At 40.5% G+C, this 21,194-nt stretch overlaps 3 protein-coding genes across 4 annotated transcripts in view; 2 read left to right on the forward strand and 1 right to left on the reverse strand.

Annotated features, from left to right (window-relative positions):
• Positions 1-200: 200 nt before the first annotated feature.
• cmpk2 (cytidine monophosphate (UMP-CMP) kinase 2, mitochondrial) lies at positions 201-4,454 on the reverse strand. Its single transcript, XM_067614033.1, has 5 exons — positions 3,736-4,454; positions 3,349-3,463; positions 2,742-2,943; positions 2,302-2,535; positions 201-982 (listed from the first exon to the last, which is right to left on the reverse strand). The coding sequence occupies exons 1-5, from the start codon at positions 4,324-4,326 to the stop codon at positions 862-864; spliced, it is 1,263 nt and encodes a 420-aa protein (XP_067470134.1). The 5' UTR covers positions 4,327-4,454; the 3' UTR covers positions 201-861.
• Positions 4,455-5,052: 598 nt separating this feature from the next.
• rsad2 (radical S-adenosyl methionine domain containing 2) lies at positions 5,053-8,402 on the forward strand. The gene is made up of 6 exons (XM_067614034.1): positions 5,053-5,504; positions 5,591-5,752; positions 5,953-6,182; positions 6,280-6,429; positions 6,705-6,737; positions 7,093-8,402. The coding sequence occupies exons 1-6, from the start codon at positions 5,183-5,185 to the stop codon at positions 7,255-7,257; spliced, it is 1,062 nt and encodes a 353-aa protein (XP_067470135.1). The 5' UTR covers positions 5,053-5,182; the 3' UTR covers positions 7,258-8,402.
• A 496-nt stretch (positions 8,403-8,898) lies between these two features.
• The window catches only part of rnf144aa (ring finger protein 144aa), a 33,697-nt gene continuing 21,401 nt past the window's right edge, over positions 8,899-21,194 (forward strand). The window contains exon 1 of one of the 2 annotated variants that reach the window (XM_067614057.1): positions 8,899-9,488. Coding sequence is in view for 1 of the 2 variants with exons in the window: in XM_067614056.1 (XP_067470157.1) it covers positions 10,127-10,185 (59 nt within the window). In the remaining variant the exon portion in view is untranslated. Of the gene's footprint in view, positions 9,489-10,055; positions 10,186-21,194 lie in introns of those variants that run through there. The other variant, XM_067614056.1, reaches the window with a different exon arrangement.

The raw sequence follows: 21,194 nt of genomic DNA on the forward strand, positions 1-21,194 counted from the left end.
TATATGCTCTTAGTAAATGTGCACGCTTCTGTGTGTGTTTATACAAGTAGATGTGCCTGTGCCCATGAGAACATCAAGTACAAATAGCACTATATGTTCTCAGCGTACTCTATAACTCCACTGCAAGCCGCAGAGGTTATCAATACAAGTGGCATCATTTGTGTCGATATCATTCAGTTGAACTAAAGGGAACTGCAATGTACAGTGCACTGCAAAAAGGACTGTTTATTGGTAAAATGCAAAAAAAATGTGTTCACAGAAAGTTCATACAAACTTACACAAGCAACAGATATACTGGTACATATGAATAACCAACTTCATATAGGCTTATGTAAGACATAAGGAGTTAAGGAGAGATCGCAACCACACATTTACTGTCATTTAGTTTTAATTTTAAACAACCTAACTGTTATCTGAATGTAAATTTGATTCTGAAGTGCTTATACTGTATAAATGTTTTAAATGTCTACTCATTTCCTCTTTGTTGGTCCAAATACAAGTAGCTGTCAATAAGTGCAGCTACACTGTATCTGATTTCTAAGAGCTCACAGCAGTTAAATGCACACTTCTTCTGCACAATTGTTGTGTGTGTATGTGTGTGTGTGTGTGTGTGTGTGTGTGTCTCAGAATCTGCACATGTATGTGTGTCTACATGAATATGTATTACTGATTGTAGCATGCGGTTCTGGCCCCTGGCCATTAAACCTTTACTCATTCTGAGTAGGATCTCCTCTCCACACTCCAATCTGGCCACCAGCCCTCCTATTATCACATTCACATCACCTTACTGGCACCCAGTGGTGAAAAGAGGTACTGCGTCCACTTGATGCTTGGCTGCCAGCAGGGGAGATGGAGAACTGTTTACAAGTGGCATTTGCCCCTAATTAAAAGCAGCACTTGTTGGAGCACTTGGTCTGCAGGAGGACTAGCATCCACAGTGACGCAAGCTGGGCCACTGATCCTCCGGTAAGCCTCCTCCACCCTGAGGAGACATGCACAAACACAATGGTCAACAAATGAAGAAAATACACATATAAACACAGCAAATGACACTTTACATTTATTAATCTGTTTCTGGATATTTGAGTATTTTAACTGTTTGCAGTTTTGGTGAAAAGTTAGGACAGTGATGAATTGCATAACATCTGAGAAATATATATGAGAAAAGAAACAGATGGCCCCGAGCGCAGCCATTTCCTGAGACAAATGAAGAATAGTCCTTGTGATAGTGATTGACCAAGTCCACAGAATCTCTCACTCTCTCAGGGGCCGTCAACTCCCTCCATTTTCTAATTCTGCTGGCCCAACATCTGGCTGTCCCGTGTGGAAAGGCCATTCTGTCAGGATAGAGGATGAATGAAGGTAGCCATCGACCTGTCTGCGTAGCGACTAACTGGCCCGGCAGTGCCTGTGAGTTTTGACCAGCTTAATGGAGCACAACAGCTCAGCAACTAATCACCTGTTCTTTCTCATCAGCTGCTTCCCCCACGGGACAGTAATTGATTGTTAAGTGTTTGATGGATCAGACTCAGACTGAACTGACCTGAGTCAGTGAAACGTTTGGTACAGTTTGTACCACCATCTGTGGTTTCATGTTTTCACACTCAGAGAGAAGTTTTTTTCATCAAAGACTATAAAAATCTCCACACATGTTACATAGTAAAATGTGTTGACTTTTTCTTTGTCTGTTATTACATATTCTGACCTGCTCTATGTGAAAAGTCCCACGAGATAACTTCTGTTGTGATTTGGCACTCTATAAATAAAACTGAATTGAACTGAATTGAATTGAATTCTGGGTAACATACTGTACAGTAGTACTGTAATACAGTATTTCTGTCAGATTTACAGAATGTAATCATAATACAATCCCAGATACATCTATTTTATGAAAGCTTTATTTATGTTACAATATACACCTACTATGCAGTAGTCATTTGTGATTGTGGATTAAAGACTAAATGTCCATCTTAACAAATTAGTTGGGCTTTCATTGTATTGTATTGTAAGTCTTTAAGTCTTTCTTGTGTAAATGGAACATTTTGATGAGATAGTTGTTCCCAGGGCAAAAAAATCAGTAGGCATGTCTTTCAGCAAACCAGAATAAGTCCTATAACTCTGGTAATTACTTTGGAAATTATTTTTTACTTTGGTCGAAATTATTAAAATGAACTTCAGGAGAATCTTTCTTTTTTCAGGAAAAGTAATGTTAATATTTTAAATGTGAAATGTTACACTTGTAAACTAGAACTTGTACGTATTCCACAGATATTCTATGCACATGTAATCAAACTACCTCACCTGAGTCTGAAAAGTTGGTTGTGATCCAGCTTATGCTCCTCTACAGTCTTTTCTTGACCTCTGTCCCTCAGCCTCCTCTTCCTCTCCTCAGGATCCAGGGTAAGTATGACCACCAGGCTGGGCTGGAGCAGGTCACTGGGCCAACGGTACATTTCCGAACCCTCTGCTGGAAGGTTACACACTGGACCGCTCACTGCTGTGGCAATGGCATACGCTGCTGTGCTGTGCCAGAATCTGGGGACAGATCATGAATGGAGGATTGAAAGGTGGATGAGTCTCATAGGTAGACTAAGAGATGTTAAATTTTGAATTGTAGGCCAAGATCCCTGTGGAATGTTGTTCTATTGTCCCCTTTATCCTCTTACAACTTCTTAAAAGAGAGAAAAAGGTCACAAAATAGGCAGACTTCACTCTACCTCTGACATCTCAGCTGCCTTTACCTGTCAACGATGACAGGTGTCTTCATGCCCTCCTGGCCTATTTGTTCTGCTGTGATGTAGTTCCCCAGAGCGTAGAAGGCCCTGCGGATGAGGGGTGGCTCCTGATCAAAGTGGGCCCTCCAGGGGGAGAGGCACTGGGGAGGGGACCGCAGAAGAGCGGCCCCAAGAGTATCCCTCAGAGACTCCGTCAGAGTGGTCTTACCTATGATGGGGAAGAGGGAGGGAGAAAAGATTCACCTCACAAACAAAGAAGGGAACAGACACAAAAAAAAGAGTTGTGGAGCATAGAAGGTCTTTTTTTTCTATTTTAAATTTAATGAGGGTTTAAAGTGACTGATGAAAAGTTGTCTGACGTAAAACTTCCAGTTATAGCTAATGTACATGGTCGAGTTTTTATAAGGTTTGCAAAGAATATTAGATGAGCGAGCTATTCAATAAACCATTTTCACAGTGATGTAACTTTTCTGAGGTCATGATACATGATATTCCATTAGGTGAAGCTCACTAGCAGATAATGGCTTTAGCAGAGAACAACCGGCCATCACCTTAACAAGACATCTATACATCATGCTGATCATGTATTTATTTATGAGGTAATGGCATTAACCTGTGGCATCCAGGCCTTCTATGACAATAACAGGGAAGTCTGGTTTACGTCTGGCCTCCACTCTGCTGGGCAGCAGCTCCAATACAGACGTTGCCTCTGGGATGATGTCACCACACTGCGGAACAGACAAAATCAGTTTGCTGTAGTGAGAAGAGGCAGGAGGGAGTCACAGACTGTGGTGCACATGAACACACACACTACTGTGGGCCAGCTGGCACTGGTAGATAAATTGAAGAATGAACTGCTTTGAGACACTAGTTACACAATGCTATACCACCTTCTACCACACGAGTGTGCCATTTTTTTCAGCTCTCGCATGTTTTCATACATTTAGTTCATGCAATTGTAAAAGAAGTATGTGAATTTAAATAACAAGAGTATCAGAACCTTCTTTAAAACTTCATAGGCCTCCTGAAAACTGTAGAAAACATCAGAGTTGATGATGTTGAGAGTAGATGGGTGATATTCTGGCGCTTCTGACGGTACCACATAGTAATTCTTGGACGTTTCCATCGTTGGGCACTCTGCGTCAGACCAGAGATGCTGAGTCCACAGTCGACCATCTTCACCTCTTAAGTATGAACACACCAACACTGGGTCATGCTGCGTTAAACGTCGCAGAAGTCGCTCTGTAGATGAGGAACTCTCACATGAATCTTTTAAAAAATACCCCTTGATGAGTGAATCCTTGACGTTTGGCAGAAATGATGACATGGGAGACAAATCACACTCCGGAGGCAAATCTTTCAACAATTTGTCTTTCAGCTCCCAGTAAAACTTGGCTTTTCGGACTCTGTCGCTGCTGCACACAAGGAGAGAGTAACACTTGTCATGCTGTAGTACTTTTCTGAACACTTGTGGCACTTCAGCTCCCCGGTGCTTTTCTTGAATTGCAAAGTAGAGAGGTGCTCCCTCCTGCTCCACTGAAAAAATACGAGAAGACCACTGAGGAAGAACAGCCATCGTACGCCGCGCCATTAGGCTACTGGTCAGAGTCAAGTCCGGACAAGTGACAGCCTATTAAGTGCGAGGTGTGGCGCAAGGGAAAACGAAAGTTAACTTAGCCAAACAGGCAAAAACAAAACTTAAACACCCCAACTGTACGTGCAAGATAAGCTTAACGCGTTTTCTTCTGTGAAGGAGGAGTTTGAGCTTAAGTTATGTTTATAAAAAAATACTTAAATAAGCAAAGAAGTAGGACAATTTGACAGGTGGCAGGTGCTCACATGAGCGCAATGAATCGATCAGGTGTGATCAAAAGGTGGGCCCGGAAGGTAACAAGGGTGATGGATTGCGGATATAGGAATAAAATAAAAGAAACACGGAATGAAATGAGTCATTATTATGAAGACAGAGACGAATCAGGCTTGCACAGAAAGGTTACCAAAACTACAACAGTCTTATACTGACAGTAAAAAAAACAAAACAAAAAAAAAAACGCGCAAGGATACAGACACAAAATAATAAACATTAGCAGACAAACTTTTAAAAACATTTGACAGCTTTGATTCTGTGCAAGTTTTAAAGGTGATTTAAGTATATATTTCTATACATTTTATGGAATCTCACTAATACACATACAATCCTCTATAATGCATATAACGTTTCAATTAAATTGTCAATTCTTATCATTATTGTATCAGTGTAATGATTGGACTTCTCGCCTTATCTGCCACGCACCAGCTGGGTTTCGTTTTCGCTGTTTGTAAACAGAAACTGCTCAGCTGACCGTTTTCGCATCATCTCTAAGTTATGTAAGGTGCGCCCTGTAGCTCAGTATTTAAGACATCGACATCCAAAGTGCAAACATAGCAGGTGTGATAGGACTCCGAAGATGAATCTCTCTTTTTCTCCAGTCGCGTCTGCAATGCTGCTTTTGCGGCTCTGCATCAGCACCCTCCACTGCTTTTTTTCGAGCGTCTTTTCAAAAGTTTGTTACTGGACAGCAGGAGCCCGCAAGGAAACAACCTCACCTGTTTTAACTCAAAAGCTGGAACAAAAGGAAATCCAAAATGCTACGACTCCAACAAGTGTCAATTATCATTTTACACGCCAGTGTAATTATAAATGTGGATTTTGTTTCCATACTGCAAAAACGTCCTTCGTTCTGCCTCTGGAGGAAGCCAAGAGGGGTCTGAAACTTCTGACGGATTCAGGTAAATTTGACAGATTTGTATATTCTGTTATTTTATTTTGTGTCAAACCTCTTGCTTGCAGTTTAATGTATGTATCTGCTTCTTAGGCATGGAAAAGATTAACTTCTCTGGAGGAGAGCCCTTCTTGCATGAGAAGGGGGAATTTCTGGGGAAGTTGGTTCAGTACTGTAAAGAGGACCTCCAGCTACCAAGTGTCAGCATCGTCAGCAATGGAAGCATGATCAGAGAGAAATGGTTCCAGAAATATGGTAACATCCCAAATTAGTGTCAAATTTTTAAGACAAATTCACTATTACATTCAATAATTGTGTTGTAGCTCTTTTCTTACCACAATGCACACCTGTTGGCAACATATGAAAATATTTTTGATGTCATTTTGCACCAATTCAAAAAGGTTATGCAAGATTTCCAAAAACAGGCTCTACCTCTTTCTATTTCCCTTTATCAGGTGACTATCTAGACATCTTGGCCATCTCTTGTGACAGCTTTGATGAATCAACCAACCAGCTGATTGGCAGAACCCAGGGCAGGAAGAGCCATGTGGACAACCTCTACAAGATTCGCAATTGGTGCCAGCAGTATAAAGTGGCATTCAAAATCAACTCTGTCATCAACACCTTCAATGTTGACGAAGACATGACGGAGCTTATCGACGCACTTAAGCCTGTCCGCTGGAAGGTAAGGATGGAAAAAGGAGAGTGTGTGTATATGTTTTATGTGTATCTTTGTCACAACAGATATACTCATCTTCTTCGTCTGTACTTCCTGTGTTCAGGTATTCCAGTGTCTGTTGATTGACGGCGAGAATGCAGGAGAGGATGCCCTGAGAGAGGCCGAGAGGTTCGTCATCAGTGACCAACAGTTTCAAGAGTTTCTGGATAGACATAGCAACGTCTCCTGCCTTGTTCCTGAGTCCAATGAGAAGGTATGAGATTACAAACAGCTACAGTAGGTGCCTTATTAGCAGTGATCTTCTCTCCATATGTCCCTACACTAACAACATTTTCACTTCAAGATACTATTGTTCACAAATATCATCTCTAAACAAATGATAGCAAGTCAAATCTCACTGAAATACATACTTATATCAAAGTTATGCTATGATAATTGCTATGATATTAATATTGCCTATGTCATGTTGGGAATAAAGGGACCCTTGACAATCAAAGTAACATTTTGTGATTTTGGTTGTCTTCACAGATGAGGAATTCCTACTTGATCCTGGATGAATATGTAAGTATATAATATAAATATATAAAAGTATATAATATTTTTTATGCCATAGGAGTCTTTCTTTGATTAACTGTTAGTGCAAGTGGGCCATTTACTAATTATTGAAAGTGAAAGTACTTCCTTCAACAGTTAAAGCACTTAAAAGTCATCAAATGGTGATTGTTTGAAATCCTTGAACATAGTGGAAAGGCTTAATTGTGATTATTGAAATTAGCAGGTTTTTTAGGTGTTTAGCTGAGAGAGAAAAAATTATCTAAATCGTCATTTGCCTTTAAGCAGTTTAATACACATGTAACTTACCTCATGTGATGAGCAGTGAAACTCCTAAACTGATTTACTCTTTATTTTTTTTCAGATGCGTTTCCTGGACTGTCGAGAGGGTAGAAAGGACCCATCCAAGTCCATCCTTGATGTTGGCGTGAAGGAGGCCATTACCTTTAGTGGCTTTGATGAGAAAATGTTTCTCAAGAGAGGAGGGAAATATGTTTGGAGCAAAGCCGACATGAAGCTGGAGTGGTGAAATTTTACAACTGAAGGATTTTGATCTACCTTTGTTGCTATTGCACTCATAATTTGTACAGCATGAATTATGTCTGTTACTTTTACAACTTGTTCAAGTATTAATGCATAGATTTAAATTCATCAAAATGTTTTGCACTTTCCTGTTTTTATTGAATATTATGTTTCTTTGCACTGACTGAAGCTTGTGGCTAAAATATATAAATAATTTAAAAAAAATAAATATATTTTAGATTTTTTTTAAAAACTTTGTTGAAATTGTTTTATTTTATTTTGTTATTTTTTATTTTGTCATTCACAACACAGTTAAGTCACTTTCTCCCATCACGACCATTAACAGCTATGTGCAAAAAATACATTATACATCACATGATCTTTTAGTTAAACAAATACAACATAATTTTGCTCATGAACACTTTATTACTGAAACTGGCCACATTGGCTTTTGCACTTACATGCATGATGCCAGTAAAGTAAGTTGATCAAAGGCCATTGATGACTGGACAATGGAAGCGAACTTTAACCTTTTTATTCTCTAGGTATGTGAGATATAATCTACCTTTCATGAGTCTGGTGTGTATCAGTGTATCACCCCACAGTTGCCATGGGTCATGCATGATGTGGACATTTTATCCTGACTGAACTGAGATGACTGGCCTGTCTTGTCATTTGTTAGCTGAGGACAGGTCTAAGTTTGTTGTAGCAACCCAGCTGTTCAACCACAAGGGTAACCTGCATTAGTTTTGTATGGTGAATTAATATTATATGGAGGCTGTAAAAACATTTTGATAAAGAGCTTAAAATGTGTTCACATGAGGATATAGACCACATTTAACAAGGCTTTTACCCTAGAACCCTTTTATTCTTTTATTTGCTCAGTTTTTCAAAATGTCATTCTCTGACATTTCTGCCTCCACGCCAATAAATGGAGCTGAATGGAATTTAGTTTTTGTTGCTCACATTGAAAACTTATAGTGAAAATGTTCTTGCGTGTACATTATAATTTTATATGTTTATGTTTGTCTTTCTTCAGCTTGGTTGTTCTTGTGTATCTTCCTGAAGAACTGTCATGTGTAAGAACACTGAGAACCACTAGAAACCAGAATCCTTGTATTTTTTGCCAATAAAGCTGATTCTGATATTCAACAGCAGCATTCATTTGGTAGAAATAGTTCAAATGAGAATTGTATTCAGATTCAGGGATCATGATTAGTTGTATTGACCTTATTTGTCCAGGATTTCAAAACCTGGACACATACAGCATCTGCAAACTATCTGCATGGCTAAAAAAATAATAATAATTGTAAGACTTTGACAATGAGTATTCACAGACACAGACTGTGTTAGTGTGTGTTTGTGAAAAGGAGAGAAGAGAGAGAGAGAAAGGTGGAGTGAATGATTGAATCAAGTGCTAATATATCATGACAGTACATGTACTATAAAAAAACTACTTTGGTACTGAACACTGACCTCTTTCTAACAAATAACCTATCATACAACATTTACAAAATGAACATCGTAATAGTGTGATATCCGTAATATATACGCCACTAGGGGAAAGCTCTGTTAGAAACAGTCTATTGCGGTGTTTTGCCAGCAGGGGGCACTCTCGGTTGTGAGAAGCTGTTCGTGCAGAGCTCTCCTCTAAGCGGCAGCGCAGGACAGGAGACGGGAAGCCTCTCACGGAACAAATGGCGTCCCTCCAGTACGAAGCAGCTGATTTCCTACCGAGCACGGCAGCAGGAACCGCGAAGAGGTAAATACACCGCCCCCGGATTTCTTTGCAACAAGACAAGCCTATTGCATATCGCAGGATTTGTGTAACAGGGTGACGGCTGGACGTTGCGCACTCTTCAGTAACCGAGAGTAGACCGCTGTTCCGGTGTAGAAACAACCCTCAACAAATAGCAGAGTGGCAGCTGCAGCTTATGCTTCCCTCTGGTTTGCTTATTTTTTTTCTTTCTGTTTTGTTTTTTCGCTGATGGTTGTTGCTATTAGAGTCTCACCGGGGCCTGATTACAGGCGCTGTAGAAGACAGTAGCGGGTCAAATGTTTCCACCCCGACGTTGGAGGGACACATAAATGAACATGGGCATCACCCCTTCTGAGATATCCCCCTCCTCCGTCTGACTGACTGGTTGGCCGCCTCTTCGTTAATCCAATTCAGGAGATCATCTTTTCAACCTTTCCTGAGGTTACACCAATCAAGACGGCGTTATCTCAGAAAGCCAGGTAAGATTTGGTGCTTTTGTTCAGTGTAATAATATAGTGGGAGCCGTTCTGGCTTATGATCTGTCACTCTCGATTATTAACTGCTGTCGCATGTTTTCGCCATTTCCTCATTTTCACAGCAAGATATCCTGTGCTTATATCACTGCCAGCCGACCATAACGGATGTCAGATGAGTCTTCTTAAGTCTAATTGTGAAGCCTTTAACTCTTTGCTGGGCTATTTTTGGAGTAAACAGTTATAGTGGTAGATGACAAAGCATTGGCTGCAGGTAGCTTCTTCAGGATGACATCAGTAAGGTTTTCATATGTGTGTGTGTGTGTGCACTGACTGCGTTTATAGCTGATTTTTTTTTTAAATCAGATTTGCTGTGTCTGCTCCTCACCACAGCCTTAAATCATACATGTTTTGCCATACAGCAGCTGCAGAGTGTTGTATCCACAACTCCAAGCATAACATGCTCAGAGTGGATGGCTCCACTGAGCCCTGAAAGGTCACTGGGTGCCCTGCTATTTCCATTTTAAGCAGCAGGTCCCCCTTGGGTAGCAGTCAGATTATAGGCATGAAACCAGGCTACTAGACAAACAGAGCATTCCTGCAGTCTGCACTGGCCAAGGCTGTGTACATGAAATCTATTTCTAATGTCTGTGCTAGCTGTGCACTGTGTTCACATCTCTGATTCTGCCTTACGTCCCTTCAGGTAGGCTGACATGTTTGTATCTTAGATAGACTGTGAGCATATTTTCTCAGATATGAAGCCAAATATCAGCATCCTGTAAAGTAGGGCTGGATAATATATCAATATTATATTGATATCGTGGTATGAGACCAGATATTGTCTTAGATTTTGTATATCATGATATGGCATGAGTGTTCTTTTCCTGGTTTTAAAGGCTGCATTACGGTAAAGTGATGTCATTTTCTCAACTTCCCCAGACTGTTCCAGCTGGTCTATTATTTGCCTTTACCCACTTAGTCATTATACCCACATTACAGATGACTATTTATCAAAAATCTCTTTGTGTAAATATTTAGTGAAAGCACTAATAGTCAGAGTCAGGTATTTGGTCAAAAATATTGTGATATTTGATTTTGTCCATATTGCCCAGCCCTAGTGTAAAGACATTATGTCCATAATAAGTCAATATGTTGTGTTTAAGTGCCTGGTTTTGTTCCTGTGAAATACATTCTACATACATGGTCCATCCTGTTATAAACTATGGCTTTTAAGATCCCTCTCATTGTGTGCTATTGATTCTCTCTCCAGTTTCATGCATCTAGCCATATTACAGGAGCTATACACACTGAAACACACGCTTACTCTTCCCCTCACAAACACACATTTAGGGAATGTGTCTTTGACGTGGAATTTCACAGACATGCTTCTTTTTTTCCATTCTTGAAAATTTGTTCTTGAAAGTGCCCCCTTTTCCCACCGGGGGAGTAAGTGCATCAAGCTGATCCCACTGTCTCAGGATTTGTTCAAAACAAGAGAAGGACTGTTGGTACAAAACAGTAACACATTACTCAGAGTGACCAGCAGCTGTCTGCCCTTTCCCAGAGGAAAGCAGAGATGAGTTTACCGAAAGAGTGAGAAGGAATGAGGTTACGACGCCCAGAACTACGTGTACCATTCCATGTATAAGACACATGGACTTTCAGAAGGAGCTGTGATTGTTTTGGTGTGCTGTGTTAGCCTCAAACAGCTCAGGTCATCTCTCAGTATGTTTATCTAAGCCTTTCATGGGTCTGTTTGTCCTTCTGAAAAATATCACTGCTGCGTTTTTCAATCACTGCTAAATATGTTATTGTGAAGGTGATGAAAAGGCATTTTAGTTGACTTAACAGATATTTTGATTGCGCAGGAAAATCCGTCACTGGATTTGTTTTACATTGACTCAGCTTTGGGTTGGGCCTTTTTAAGCAATCTTTCAACAATATTAGATATATTAGATATGGAGTTTACAGCATAATTATAAGCAATATATGGGAAAAAAATAATAGATTCAGATAATAACTGTAATATCGTTTTGCCTGCTGCATATACTATAATACTTTCTGACTCTTAGTTTTGTTGAGTGTCATTTTAACATTCTTGCATAACCACAAAAATGTGCCTGGAAAATAAACTCTGATTCAGTCTGAGGTAAATTTCCACATCCTGAATAGGTTATCTGTCTATGTAAGAGTTATAACTCTGGTCAGCTCTAGATCACACAGCGGGACCTAACGGTAAGGAGATTAGACATCCTGAGACAGACTTGATCTAGAAATGTGACACTTGCTCCACTTAAATTTTCCCAGTAATTAAAGCTGGATTACTGTTCATTCAGATACCAGTTACTTGTTAAATGGAGTCTGTGAGGGCAGGAGGACACCGATTGTAAAACTTCCGTGGTTAAGTAACTGGCATTTCCAAAGACACGCATGCGGTACAGTACCGCAGTGTGCTTTTGTTGAATCACTCTGTTCTTCTAGTAACATTTATACGTCTAGCGAAGTCATTTAGCTGTAATCTGACTTCAGGGGTTGTATTCTGCCTCTTATGCAGTCAGGCTGCCAAAGATTATGCAACAGCCTAAATGCAGGGTGTTTTGAGTGAATGTTCAGGGTGGTGCCAGTTTCCAGGTGAACCGTCTGTGTGTTTTTGTGTGTGTGTGTTGTGTGTGTGTGTGTGGAGTGGAGGGAGGAGAGGTGTTGAGGAGTGGAAGGGTAGCATGTAGACAAAAGACAGTCAACAATGCAATCACTTGAGTTCTTAATAGCTCCTGAAAATGATGTTCATTGCTCAATTAGCGCTTTAGCTCTGTGCGTTATTGTTCGCATTCAGCCAGTTAGGATTGCACTGGGATGAGAAAGGGATTGTGATGAGAACATTATGTGATGCTCTTGTGCGCCTCGCTTCTCGCAGACGGCTGCTCGGCGTTTTGAACCGTTCCCGAGGGCGCCGTTCTCTCAGACAGGTAGGGCTCGTAAAGTGAGAGACTGTTACGTAATAAATTCACCGCAGATTCTGTTGACCGTCTGACACTTTCCAAGATTTAGCATTTCAGGAATGTGTAAATTGCAGCAAGCCCTCGGGGTTAAATCAGCCCCACACAAACAAACAGTGAGCCGAAGTCATTTTAGACAAAGGGAAAAAAAAATAAAGAACTTCCTATGAGTGCCTATGAGTTCACAATTATGTGTTTATCTTCTTCGAACAATGAAAAGAGTAATTTCTTCTGTTATAGGAAGCAGATATTCAAAAAACGTCGAATTAATTGTTGAGCTGTTTTCGAGCAGCGATGCCGCAGCTACATCCACACTTCCGGTACACAAGAACTGCCTAATGAGGGCCACAAACAGCTGTCACTGCAATTCTGGAACCACTTTTTATTTTGTGGAAGATTTTACCGACTCCAGCAGAAAAAAAGGGCCCCAAATATAGATGATGTAACATCATTATGTTGAGATATTTCCAGTGCAGCTAAAATTGAGCTTTACAAGTTTAGATTTTTGTGTCCCCCCCCACACACTCACAGTGCCAGATACTCTTTCCAAAGTTACTAATTTGGAATAAAATCAGAGAAAAATATATTGTAGGAGGAGATATACATTTTCCCACCTACAGTAGCCTCAGTAGACTATAGTCCAATTCAACAACAAATCATGTTTCATGTTCATAAAGGAGTACAACTCACACTTCAGCTCAACTGGGAATAAGCCAACCCTTTGCTCTTACTATGTCTGTCTCTATTGCTGATGCTTTCCGCCTACACATAGAAACAGCAGAATACAACACGTCCAGGCTCGTACTCTGCTGAAAGTCATTCTCGGAAAGGCTGGAAATCACTAACTGAAGTAGAAGCAGATGAGTCAGGAGGTAGGACGGGATTTGGGAGTGCCAGCAGTGAGCCAAAAGCTAGTGCATCCTGGCGTGGCATAAAGCACGAGCTAATGCCACTGGGGGAAGGAAAGTGATGAACGGCACAGTGACTATGCACAGTACGACAGATCTGATCACATTACGACTTGGCGTGTTCTCATTTTTTGGGCATATGCTACTAAAATCTAAACTTTCTTGCTGGCACTTTGTCTCCCTTTGGAAGGGCTTGACTAATACTTGGAACACAATAACAGTCCTTTCTTACACTGGAGATGCTTTTGATTCCCAGTGAAGCAGCAGCCATAACTTTTTTTTTTATAAACTAAACAGAAGATTTAGGCGGTGTGAAAATAATTGGCTGTAATGATGTGTGTGTGTGTGTGTATGTGTGTAGACTGCATATGAACCTACTGTACATCAGTATATTAGATGTAGCTACTGGTGTGTTCAAGTGCAACTCATATCAGAAGACATGAGGCAATGCCAAAGTTTTTAATCCTAGTTTTTTTTTTTTAGTTTGACCTGCTGTGTCAGAGCCCTAAAGGATAATGAGACTCCAGCTTTGTCAGGTTATCTGAAAGTAGTTTTATCAGTCATTCTGATAACAGTTTCCTCCCTTGCATACCACTGTCTGATATCCCAGTAGTATAATCTATTACATCCCAACCCTGACCATGAGTGTACCTCTACCTATACAGTACACCAGCTGTCTGGAGATTGCAATTGCAACTTCTGAGGTGAGTCCTAGGTGATGTCTTCAAATGTTTGACCTAAAGTCCAAAACCAAAAGATATTCAGGTTAGTGTGTATGTATATATATGACAAAGAGAAGCAGCAAATCATTTTGAGATGCTGGAACCTGAGAATGTGTAGCATGTTCCTTTCTCGCTTGGAAAAATGACTAAGCGATTAATCAGTTATTAAAATAGTCTATTATTTTTCTGTCGATCAACTCATCAATTAATCTACTAATTGTTTCAGCTCTACATGCTACCAAATCAATACTCATGCGCTGTAGTGTCACCAAAGAGATAGATGAATTGTTAAATGTAATCACTGCTCAAAGCATTCTTTCGAAATGTGTCAGCACAGCGGCGTCTCTTCTCTCCCCCCCCCACCACGCTATTGATATGTAAAGTCACACAGAGACATACGCCTTTTGTAGTGTTTCCTCTCCCCACTTTGAGAGGGTTTACGTCCTTTGTGTATCTGCAACAAACCCAACAACAGGATGTTAGTGCATTTCCTAAGGTAGTTTTTTGGCTTCCTCCTTTGCTATTCTTCTGCAGTGGGACTAAGAGTCTGGGTTTGCTTTACAAGGCAGCAGCTGGCCAACAGCAAGAATGAGGGCTGGCAGGCAGGAAAAAAAAAAAGTGTGAGACAGAATGCGCTGTTGTGCTGCGGTGTATAATATGTGAGAAATCCTGCTAGGGTAGATGATACGTCAAAGTATCTTATCCACCGAGAGACTGCAATGAACAGGGAAGCCAAACCGGTCAAGTGAGATCCTGGAATGACACACAACATTTTAAAATTCTTCAATCTATACTCTTATGTTTTTTCAGCATGACCCTAACTCAGCAATTACTGAAATTGCTTGTGAATTGTTTAGCCCGCTGCTGGTGAGAGTGCCACCATACCACACAGATTAAGTCCCTGAGTGCCTCTCTGTTGGAGTGTCTCTCTCCTCCTGTGACCATGAAAACTGCGTTGTCCAGTGGAGTGACAGGAGTCCTCACTGTGCAGCTGTCACGCTAGTTAGTTTAGTACTATCTATGGAGTGTTCTCATCACAGTTCATTTCAATAAAAGGATCAAACTGTTGCTATGATATGCTGCGGTTGAAGTGTCTCAGTACTGCGCAGTCGCTTTTTAAAAGTTGAGGTGAAATGACACATAGTGTTATGAAAGCTTACTGCAGATCTTGCAGCAAGTCCCTCCAGCCTCTACATGTATAGCAACAGTTAGTATTGTTGCATAGTGAATTTATCCCCAGGGTGGCTTGTGTGTGTGTTTATGTGTCTGGTGAAACTGATGTAGTCTGAAAGGATCTGGCAGACACACAGAATAGTCCTGCCATTCCTTTTTATGATTACAGTAACAACAACAACATTAACAATTTAATTTAACTTCAAATCTCTGTGTAGTCAATGTCTGATATAGCTTATTATGCCTCCAAGCCAAGTCTAAATCCCAAAAAATGTACTGTAAACAGATGAAAGAGCCACACTGTTGTATTGGTTTTCATATCCTTTTTATTTTACGAAGACAGACTGTGTTATTAGTTCACTAATCTCATAGTGTCAAACTGACAAGGCAGTGTAAACACAGAAGCGAGTCTCCTGCCAATGTAATATTCATGTTTCAAACATCTTAACCAGTTTATTATCGTAGTCAGATAAAGGTGGGAAGTAAGTAAGCACAACCAAATTTATTAGTCATGAATTTATCAATTTAAGTAGATTTTTCTTTTTTTTTTATTCCAACAGCAGCATGGATAGCAGTGGTGGTAATTCAACTTACATAAGTGCAAATTTAACAAGTGAAAAAAGAACATTTGACTTTTTTTTTTTTTTTTAAAGAGAAACATTCACAGTTAACTGTCTTTAAGTAGTAGTTGTTGGGCGAACAGTCATAAGGCATCTTCTTTTTGTCTCAGAAACATTACCAGAAGTTCACTCGAGTGTGTTCACCAATTATCTCACTGGCAGACAGCTTGTGAATACAGCTCTTATTTGTTGGTTTTCAGCTTCTGCTCTGGGAGGGTGTGACCTTGTGTGAGTTTGCTGTGTGGTTGGTGGTAAACTTTTTTTTTTTTTTTTTTTTTTTTTTTTTTTTTTTTTTTACAAAAAAGACTGGAGTCCATTTAGTAAATCTAGTCAGCCATCACTGTGGGTTTCACTGCGGTATTTATCTCCCACTTTGTTTTAGATGGTAATTTGCGGGGAATTCTAATGAGGCTTTCTTCAAAGACAAACTGAAAGTAGGAAAAAAAACAAGCTGGCAGCAAAATCACAATAAATACTTCACTGAATTGAGAACATAAACCAACTAAATCAAGCGAGTTCTGAAACAGCAATATTTGCCAGTTTATTTTTGTTGAATTCTGTTTTTGGATGAGATTACAAAAGGAACTGGATGGATACATGAAGCTATCTTCAATGACAAACTGAAAGTAGCCTCCCATGATAACACAAATGAGAGAACGATTGAGTCCAAAACATGTTGACAGCCAACCGATCTGTTAGAAAATACATTTTTCTAACATCGTGCACCCAAAAAAATCTGGGATTTTGCTTCTATAAATACAGGTAAGATTCAAGTTTGTCCACAATTATGACCTGAGAGTTTAATCTGATTGTGACTGTAATCTGGTTATGGTGCACATGTACACATAATGACTGAAGCTGTAGAGCAGTGAGAGACAACAGATTGCCAGCAAAGTCGACCCTGTGCTCGGGCTCTCTGCATCTGTCAATAGAAATAGGCTCAGTGTGGCATGCCTGTCGTCTTCACTTAGCTTCTTAGACGCTAATGTGAGCTGGGATGGCTTTTTGGAGGGGGAGAGCAAGCCTAATATTGCTGCTTAGAGCCTTGTTGTAAGCACTTGTGGAATTGGAAAGCTACGCCTTTTGCCGCGGTCTCAAACAGGACACTCTTCTAGCTGTCTTATCTTGTTTTTTTTTTAACGTTCTTTATTATCCTTTGTGTTGTAGAGAACTGTATGTTGTCACGCTCGTTCGGTACAGTCTGAGCATGTTGTCGCCCCGGACAATAAGACTTTGTGGGGAAGAATTGCGTCTTGCTTCATCCTCTACTCTGAATGTTTTGCTCTGTGCATGTTGCTCACCATCATGTCATTGAGTCTTAGTGTGCTTTCATATCTTGTGTAATCAGAACAGCATTGTGTTGTTGTGCTTTCTCTTTCCTCCAGGTACTGAGAGGTGATTTCGGGGTGTGGACATTGATCTCATTCAGGTGAAAAAACATTCCGAAAAGCTTACTAGCAATCTGAGAGCTTTACTTAAAAGTGCCTCTCATCTCAGGTCCAGACAGTGTAGACCCATTTACAACTTCAGGGAACACGTACAGAGCATTTAAAATGCTGCTGAATCTCATGAATATTTACACTCCGTCATTAAGTAATGCTAGAGCCTCAGCTTATTTGCCTAATGGTCCACTTACGATGCTTACGGGAGTGTGGAAAATAGTCCTTTTTTAATTACAATTTCACATTATTTTTTTTACTTTTCCTCCCATCTTCTTACTCTCTGTTGTTCCCATGTCTTTTTTTGTTCCATTTCACTCTTCGCACTTTTTTTTTTTTTTTTACATCATCTCTGGCGTGTCCTTCCCCATCTTCCTTCCTTCCCTTTTCTTTTTTTGCCCCATCGTACACTCATTTCTTTTGTTCCTACTTGCTTCTCTCCTTTCTCTCGGGGCAGCTTTATAGTTTGTACAAACGGGCGGCATTAATGCTGTGAGACTGTTGTCTTTGCTGACAGACAGTGTTTATTTTAAATGTGGTAGCACTGCTGGGTTCGCAGAGCTCAGAGTTTCCTCTCCCTGTTGACACTGTTGAAAATAGCAGATTTTTGGTCATTTTTTTTGACCTTCCTGGGACCCTTTTATGGAGTGTGGCCTTTGTTACACAGACTCTGTACTGCTCAGTGAAATGCTGAAAAAGTATAAACTGACCCTAGAGACTGCACTATGCTTCTCTGTACTAGTGGTGTAGTGATTATTCTGTAGACTCCAAGGGTATAGGGGTTGATTTATAGCTTAGTGCAGGATTTATGTCATTGTTGTAGCACTGCAGCAACACTAGAAAGCAACGTCTTCCATTCATCATACACCTTAAAGTAATCGTGTTTACATTTCTCATTCATTTTTTGATAGAGAGTAGTAGCGGTAGTTGTGAAGACAAGGATGAGACTGGGTTTGCTAGATCAGAATAAATTTGTTTAGCATTACTGAGACACAAACATCAGTTAGCTGTTCTTCAGCCTGTTCTGTTTTTGTCATTATCAACAAACACAACCAGCATATAAAGCAAACACAAACCAGCCCAAGCAGACTGCTCACAGTTCTTGCAGTTACTGTGTACCCCGCATAGAAAGAGGATATTTATCTTGCATTGCAGCAGAGAAAATGGCAAGAGATCAAGTAGACATGAGGCTACAGTCTTTTGCCCTACATACCCGATGCATGACCACTGTCAGTGTCTGTCTGTCCTAAACAGCAAAAACGGACTTTGACTTGCAAGGCATCACGAAAAGCACGTACACACACACACACACACAGAGCTTCTCCGCACCACTCACAATGCCAAAATACATCTGGGTGATTGTGTAACTCCTCAGGGCATGGAAAAACTGGGCCTATCACCACTCTTAGCAACCCTCTTAGTGTCCCCCTGCCCCTCCTCCATGTCAAGGACAGACGGCGACTGTCCCCAACCGCTGTCCCTCCATGTCACCTTTCACATTCAGCAACCGAGCTGTCCAAAAATAAAGTCCCAGTATCTGTGTGTGTGTGTGTGTGCTTTGGGTACTGAATGTGAATGTGGATTAGTTGACAGTTGATTAAGAGAATAACACAGGCCGACACCCGGGTTATGTAGGTTATGTTCTATGCATGGTATAACTTTTAAACCTAAGGCCCATATAGACCCATGACCTATATTCTGCCTACAGTAAATGTGCTCAAAATAGACGCTGGCATGATTTATCGCCGGGTAGTAACACGTTACTGCCAGGTGCTGGTAAAAACATGTGTGGCACATTCAGTTCAGCTCTTTCCCGGACAAGGGCAGTATAGCATTTGCTACAGCACTGTGAGATGGGCTAGATGCTACTGTACAAACAATACACACAAACATGCTACTACAGCTGTCAAAAAGTTCTGTGTGGAACTCCTTCAAACTCCTCTGTCAGGGAAAGCTAGCATATCGCGAGTCTACAACAACTATGCACAGTCAATTGAGAGTGAAGCACCCAGCAGAAGGTGGGGGCCCATCCACAGATCAACAATCAATGGCTAGCTTTGTCACCAGGCGAAGTAAGAGTTTGATGGTAGACATGCAGAGCGAACAACAGCCAAAGATGATAGCTAAAGACATGCTTCTTATCAGCTTTGTCGAAGATGAGGGATTTCAAAGTTTGAGTTTACGGTCCCATCAAGAATATCCATTATTGCAAAACTGGAGAAACTGTAACAGGGGCATACTTGTGTGTGCTTGCAAAGTCTGTGCCATCAGAGAGGGTGTTTTCCACAGCAGGACTTCATTCATTCATTCAAATAATTTTCCCTTATTCGGTTGTGCCATTGGCATTTTGTTAGCTTTTGTTAGGCCTTAAGGGTCAGGACCATGTTGCCTTAAACATACTTAGTTGTAGTATGACAGGCTGGTTCCCAATAACCTGTCCTGTGGAAGAGATATGATTCATTTCTGTCTGTGTGTTTTATGGGGAAGGAGGTGGTGCAGTTCATTATACCCTGTGTTTTATAGGGTTTTGGGTTTCCAGTTTAATTAGATTTTATTGTGGATTCTGGCTCATTCAGACAAGCATCAGATCACTAAAGAACATGACATCAATACAAAAAGACAGAGTTGTGAAAATCGCAAATGGGTCTCTGGGAATAGTGGGAATAGTTCCCAGTGAATATCGAATAGTATTTTATTTATTTATCTGTCTGAATAATGCAAAAGATGTCTATTACTATCCAGGCCAGGGCAGAATTTGTGCCCCAGGGCTATAAGATTCAACTTGACTTGTGTCAATTTTGATTTGATATGAAAGAGAAGATCTGTTTTCACACATATGTTTGTGTCTCCGTTACCGTGTGTTGGGACTGAAATTGGATTCCCATCAGTCATTCTCCAGGTGGCCATCAAAAGGTAAACAGTTGCTTATTATTTGTCTGCATGACAGACTGAGCATTAGCAAGGTTTACTCTGGACTCACTGTTAGATGAAGGGGATTTTATAACAATACTTTTGCGCTGGTCAGTAACATGGCTGATGATCAGTTAAGGAAATGGCTTAAAATTAGCCTCCCTGATGTTTGTTATATGCCAGGGGTTTTCAGAGTAGGAGGTGGTCCTTCCCAATGGGGCACCAAACAGTTTCAGGGACCATGAAAATGAAAAAATATTATATTTGTTATCAAAAGGAGATCACATAATAGCCTAAATGTGTGTGATTTGGTTAAAGAGATAGTTCTGAGATACAGTAGTTTGGGAGAATTTTACTGTTTTTCCCACTTTCCCACAGTCAGAAACAAATGAATGCCTTCAGACAGACCTTTTTTATGTATTTGGTTTGGTCTGAGGTCATGTCAAACAGCAGTATCAGGCTATCTTGGCTCAATTGTTGAGTGTCTATGGGATCAAATAACATAATCATGATCCCATAGGCATTCAGGAATTGAGCGAAACAAGGCAAGTAAACTGGGGGGAGGTGGAGTTTCCAAGCTTGGTCTGAGGCGAGACCCACAGCCTCAGACTTTGAAAACCCCTGTTATATGCTCCCATAGTATTATTTGCTTCTGTCCACTCCATCTACAATATGTTTTAACTAACCATTGGTGTCTGCACGCATGTGTGCTTAGCGTGATAGTGTTTTCTCTGTGGTCTGTTGGGCTGTTAGTTCCGTTGCCTGGTGTGAACTTCACAACAAGGTGTCAAGAAATAATCGCAGGCAGTAAAGGTGAGCCAAGAGAGTCTAGAAAATAGACTAAATTCGCACATCGCCACTTACCTCCTTTCACTTTACTCTGTCTCTCTCCTTTTTTTCTTCTGCAACGGTGGACACATAGAGGATATGACATAAATGAAACT

This window comes from Thunnus thynnus, chromosome 16, assembly GCF_963924715.1.
Source record: "Thunnus thynnus chromosome 16, fThuThy2.1, whole genome shotgun sequence".
NCBI classification, from domain to species: domain Eukaryota; kingdom Metazoa; phylum Chordata; class Actinopteri; order Scombriformes; family Scombridae; genus Thunnus; species Thunnus thynnus.

Excerpts from the sequence above, each read along its gene's own strand:
- cmpk2 (XM_067614033.1), bottom strand. The coding sequence starts at position 4,326 with ATGGCGCGGCGTACGATGGCTGTTCTTCCTCAGTGGTCTTCTCGTATT. Across the intron at positions 3,464-3,735 it reads CCTATGAAGTTTTAAAGAAG|TGTGGTGACATCATCCCAGA; the intron begins GTTCTGATACTC and ends TCTGTTCCGCAG. Across the intron at positions 2,944-3,348 it reads AGAAGGCCTGGATGCCACAG|GTAAGACCACTCTGACGGAG; the intron begins GTTAATGCCATT and ends TCCCCATCATAG.
- rsad2 (XM_067614034.1), top strand. The coding sequence starts at position 5,183 with ATGAATCTCTCTTTTTCTCCAGTCGCGTCTGCAATGCTGCTTTTGCGG. Across the intron at positions 6,183-6,279 it reads TTAAGCCTGTCCGCTGGAAG|GTATTCCAGTGTCTGTTGAT; the intron begins GTAAGGATGGAA and ends TCCTGTGTTCAG. Across the intron at positions 6,738-7,092 it reads ACTTGATCCTGGATGAATAT|ATGCGTTTCCTGGACTGTCG; the intron begins GTAAGTATATAA and ends ATTTTTTTTCAG.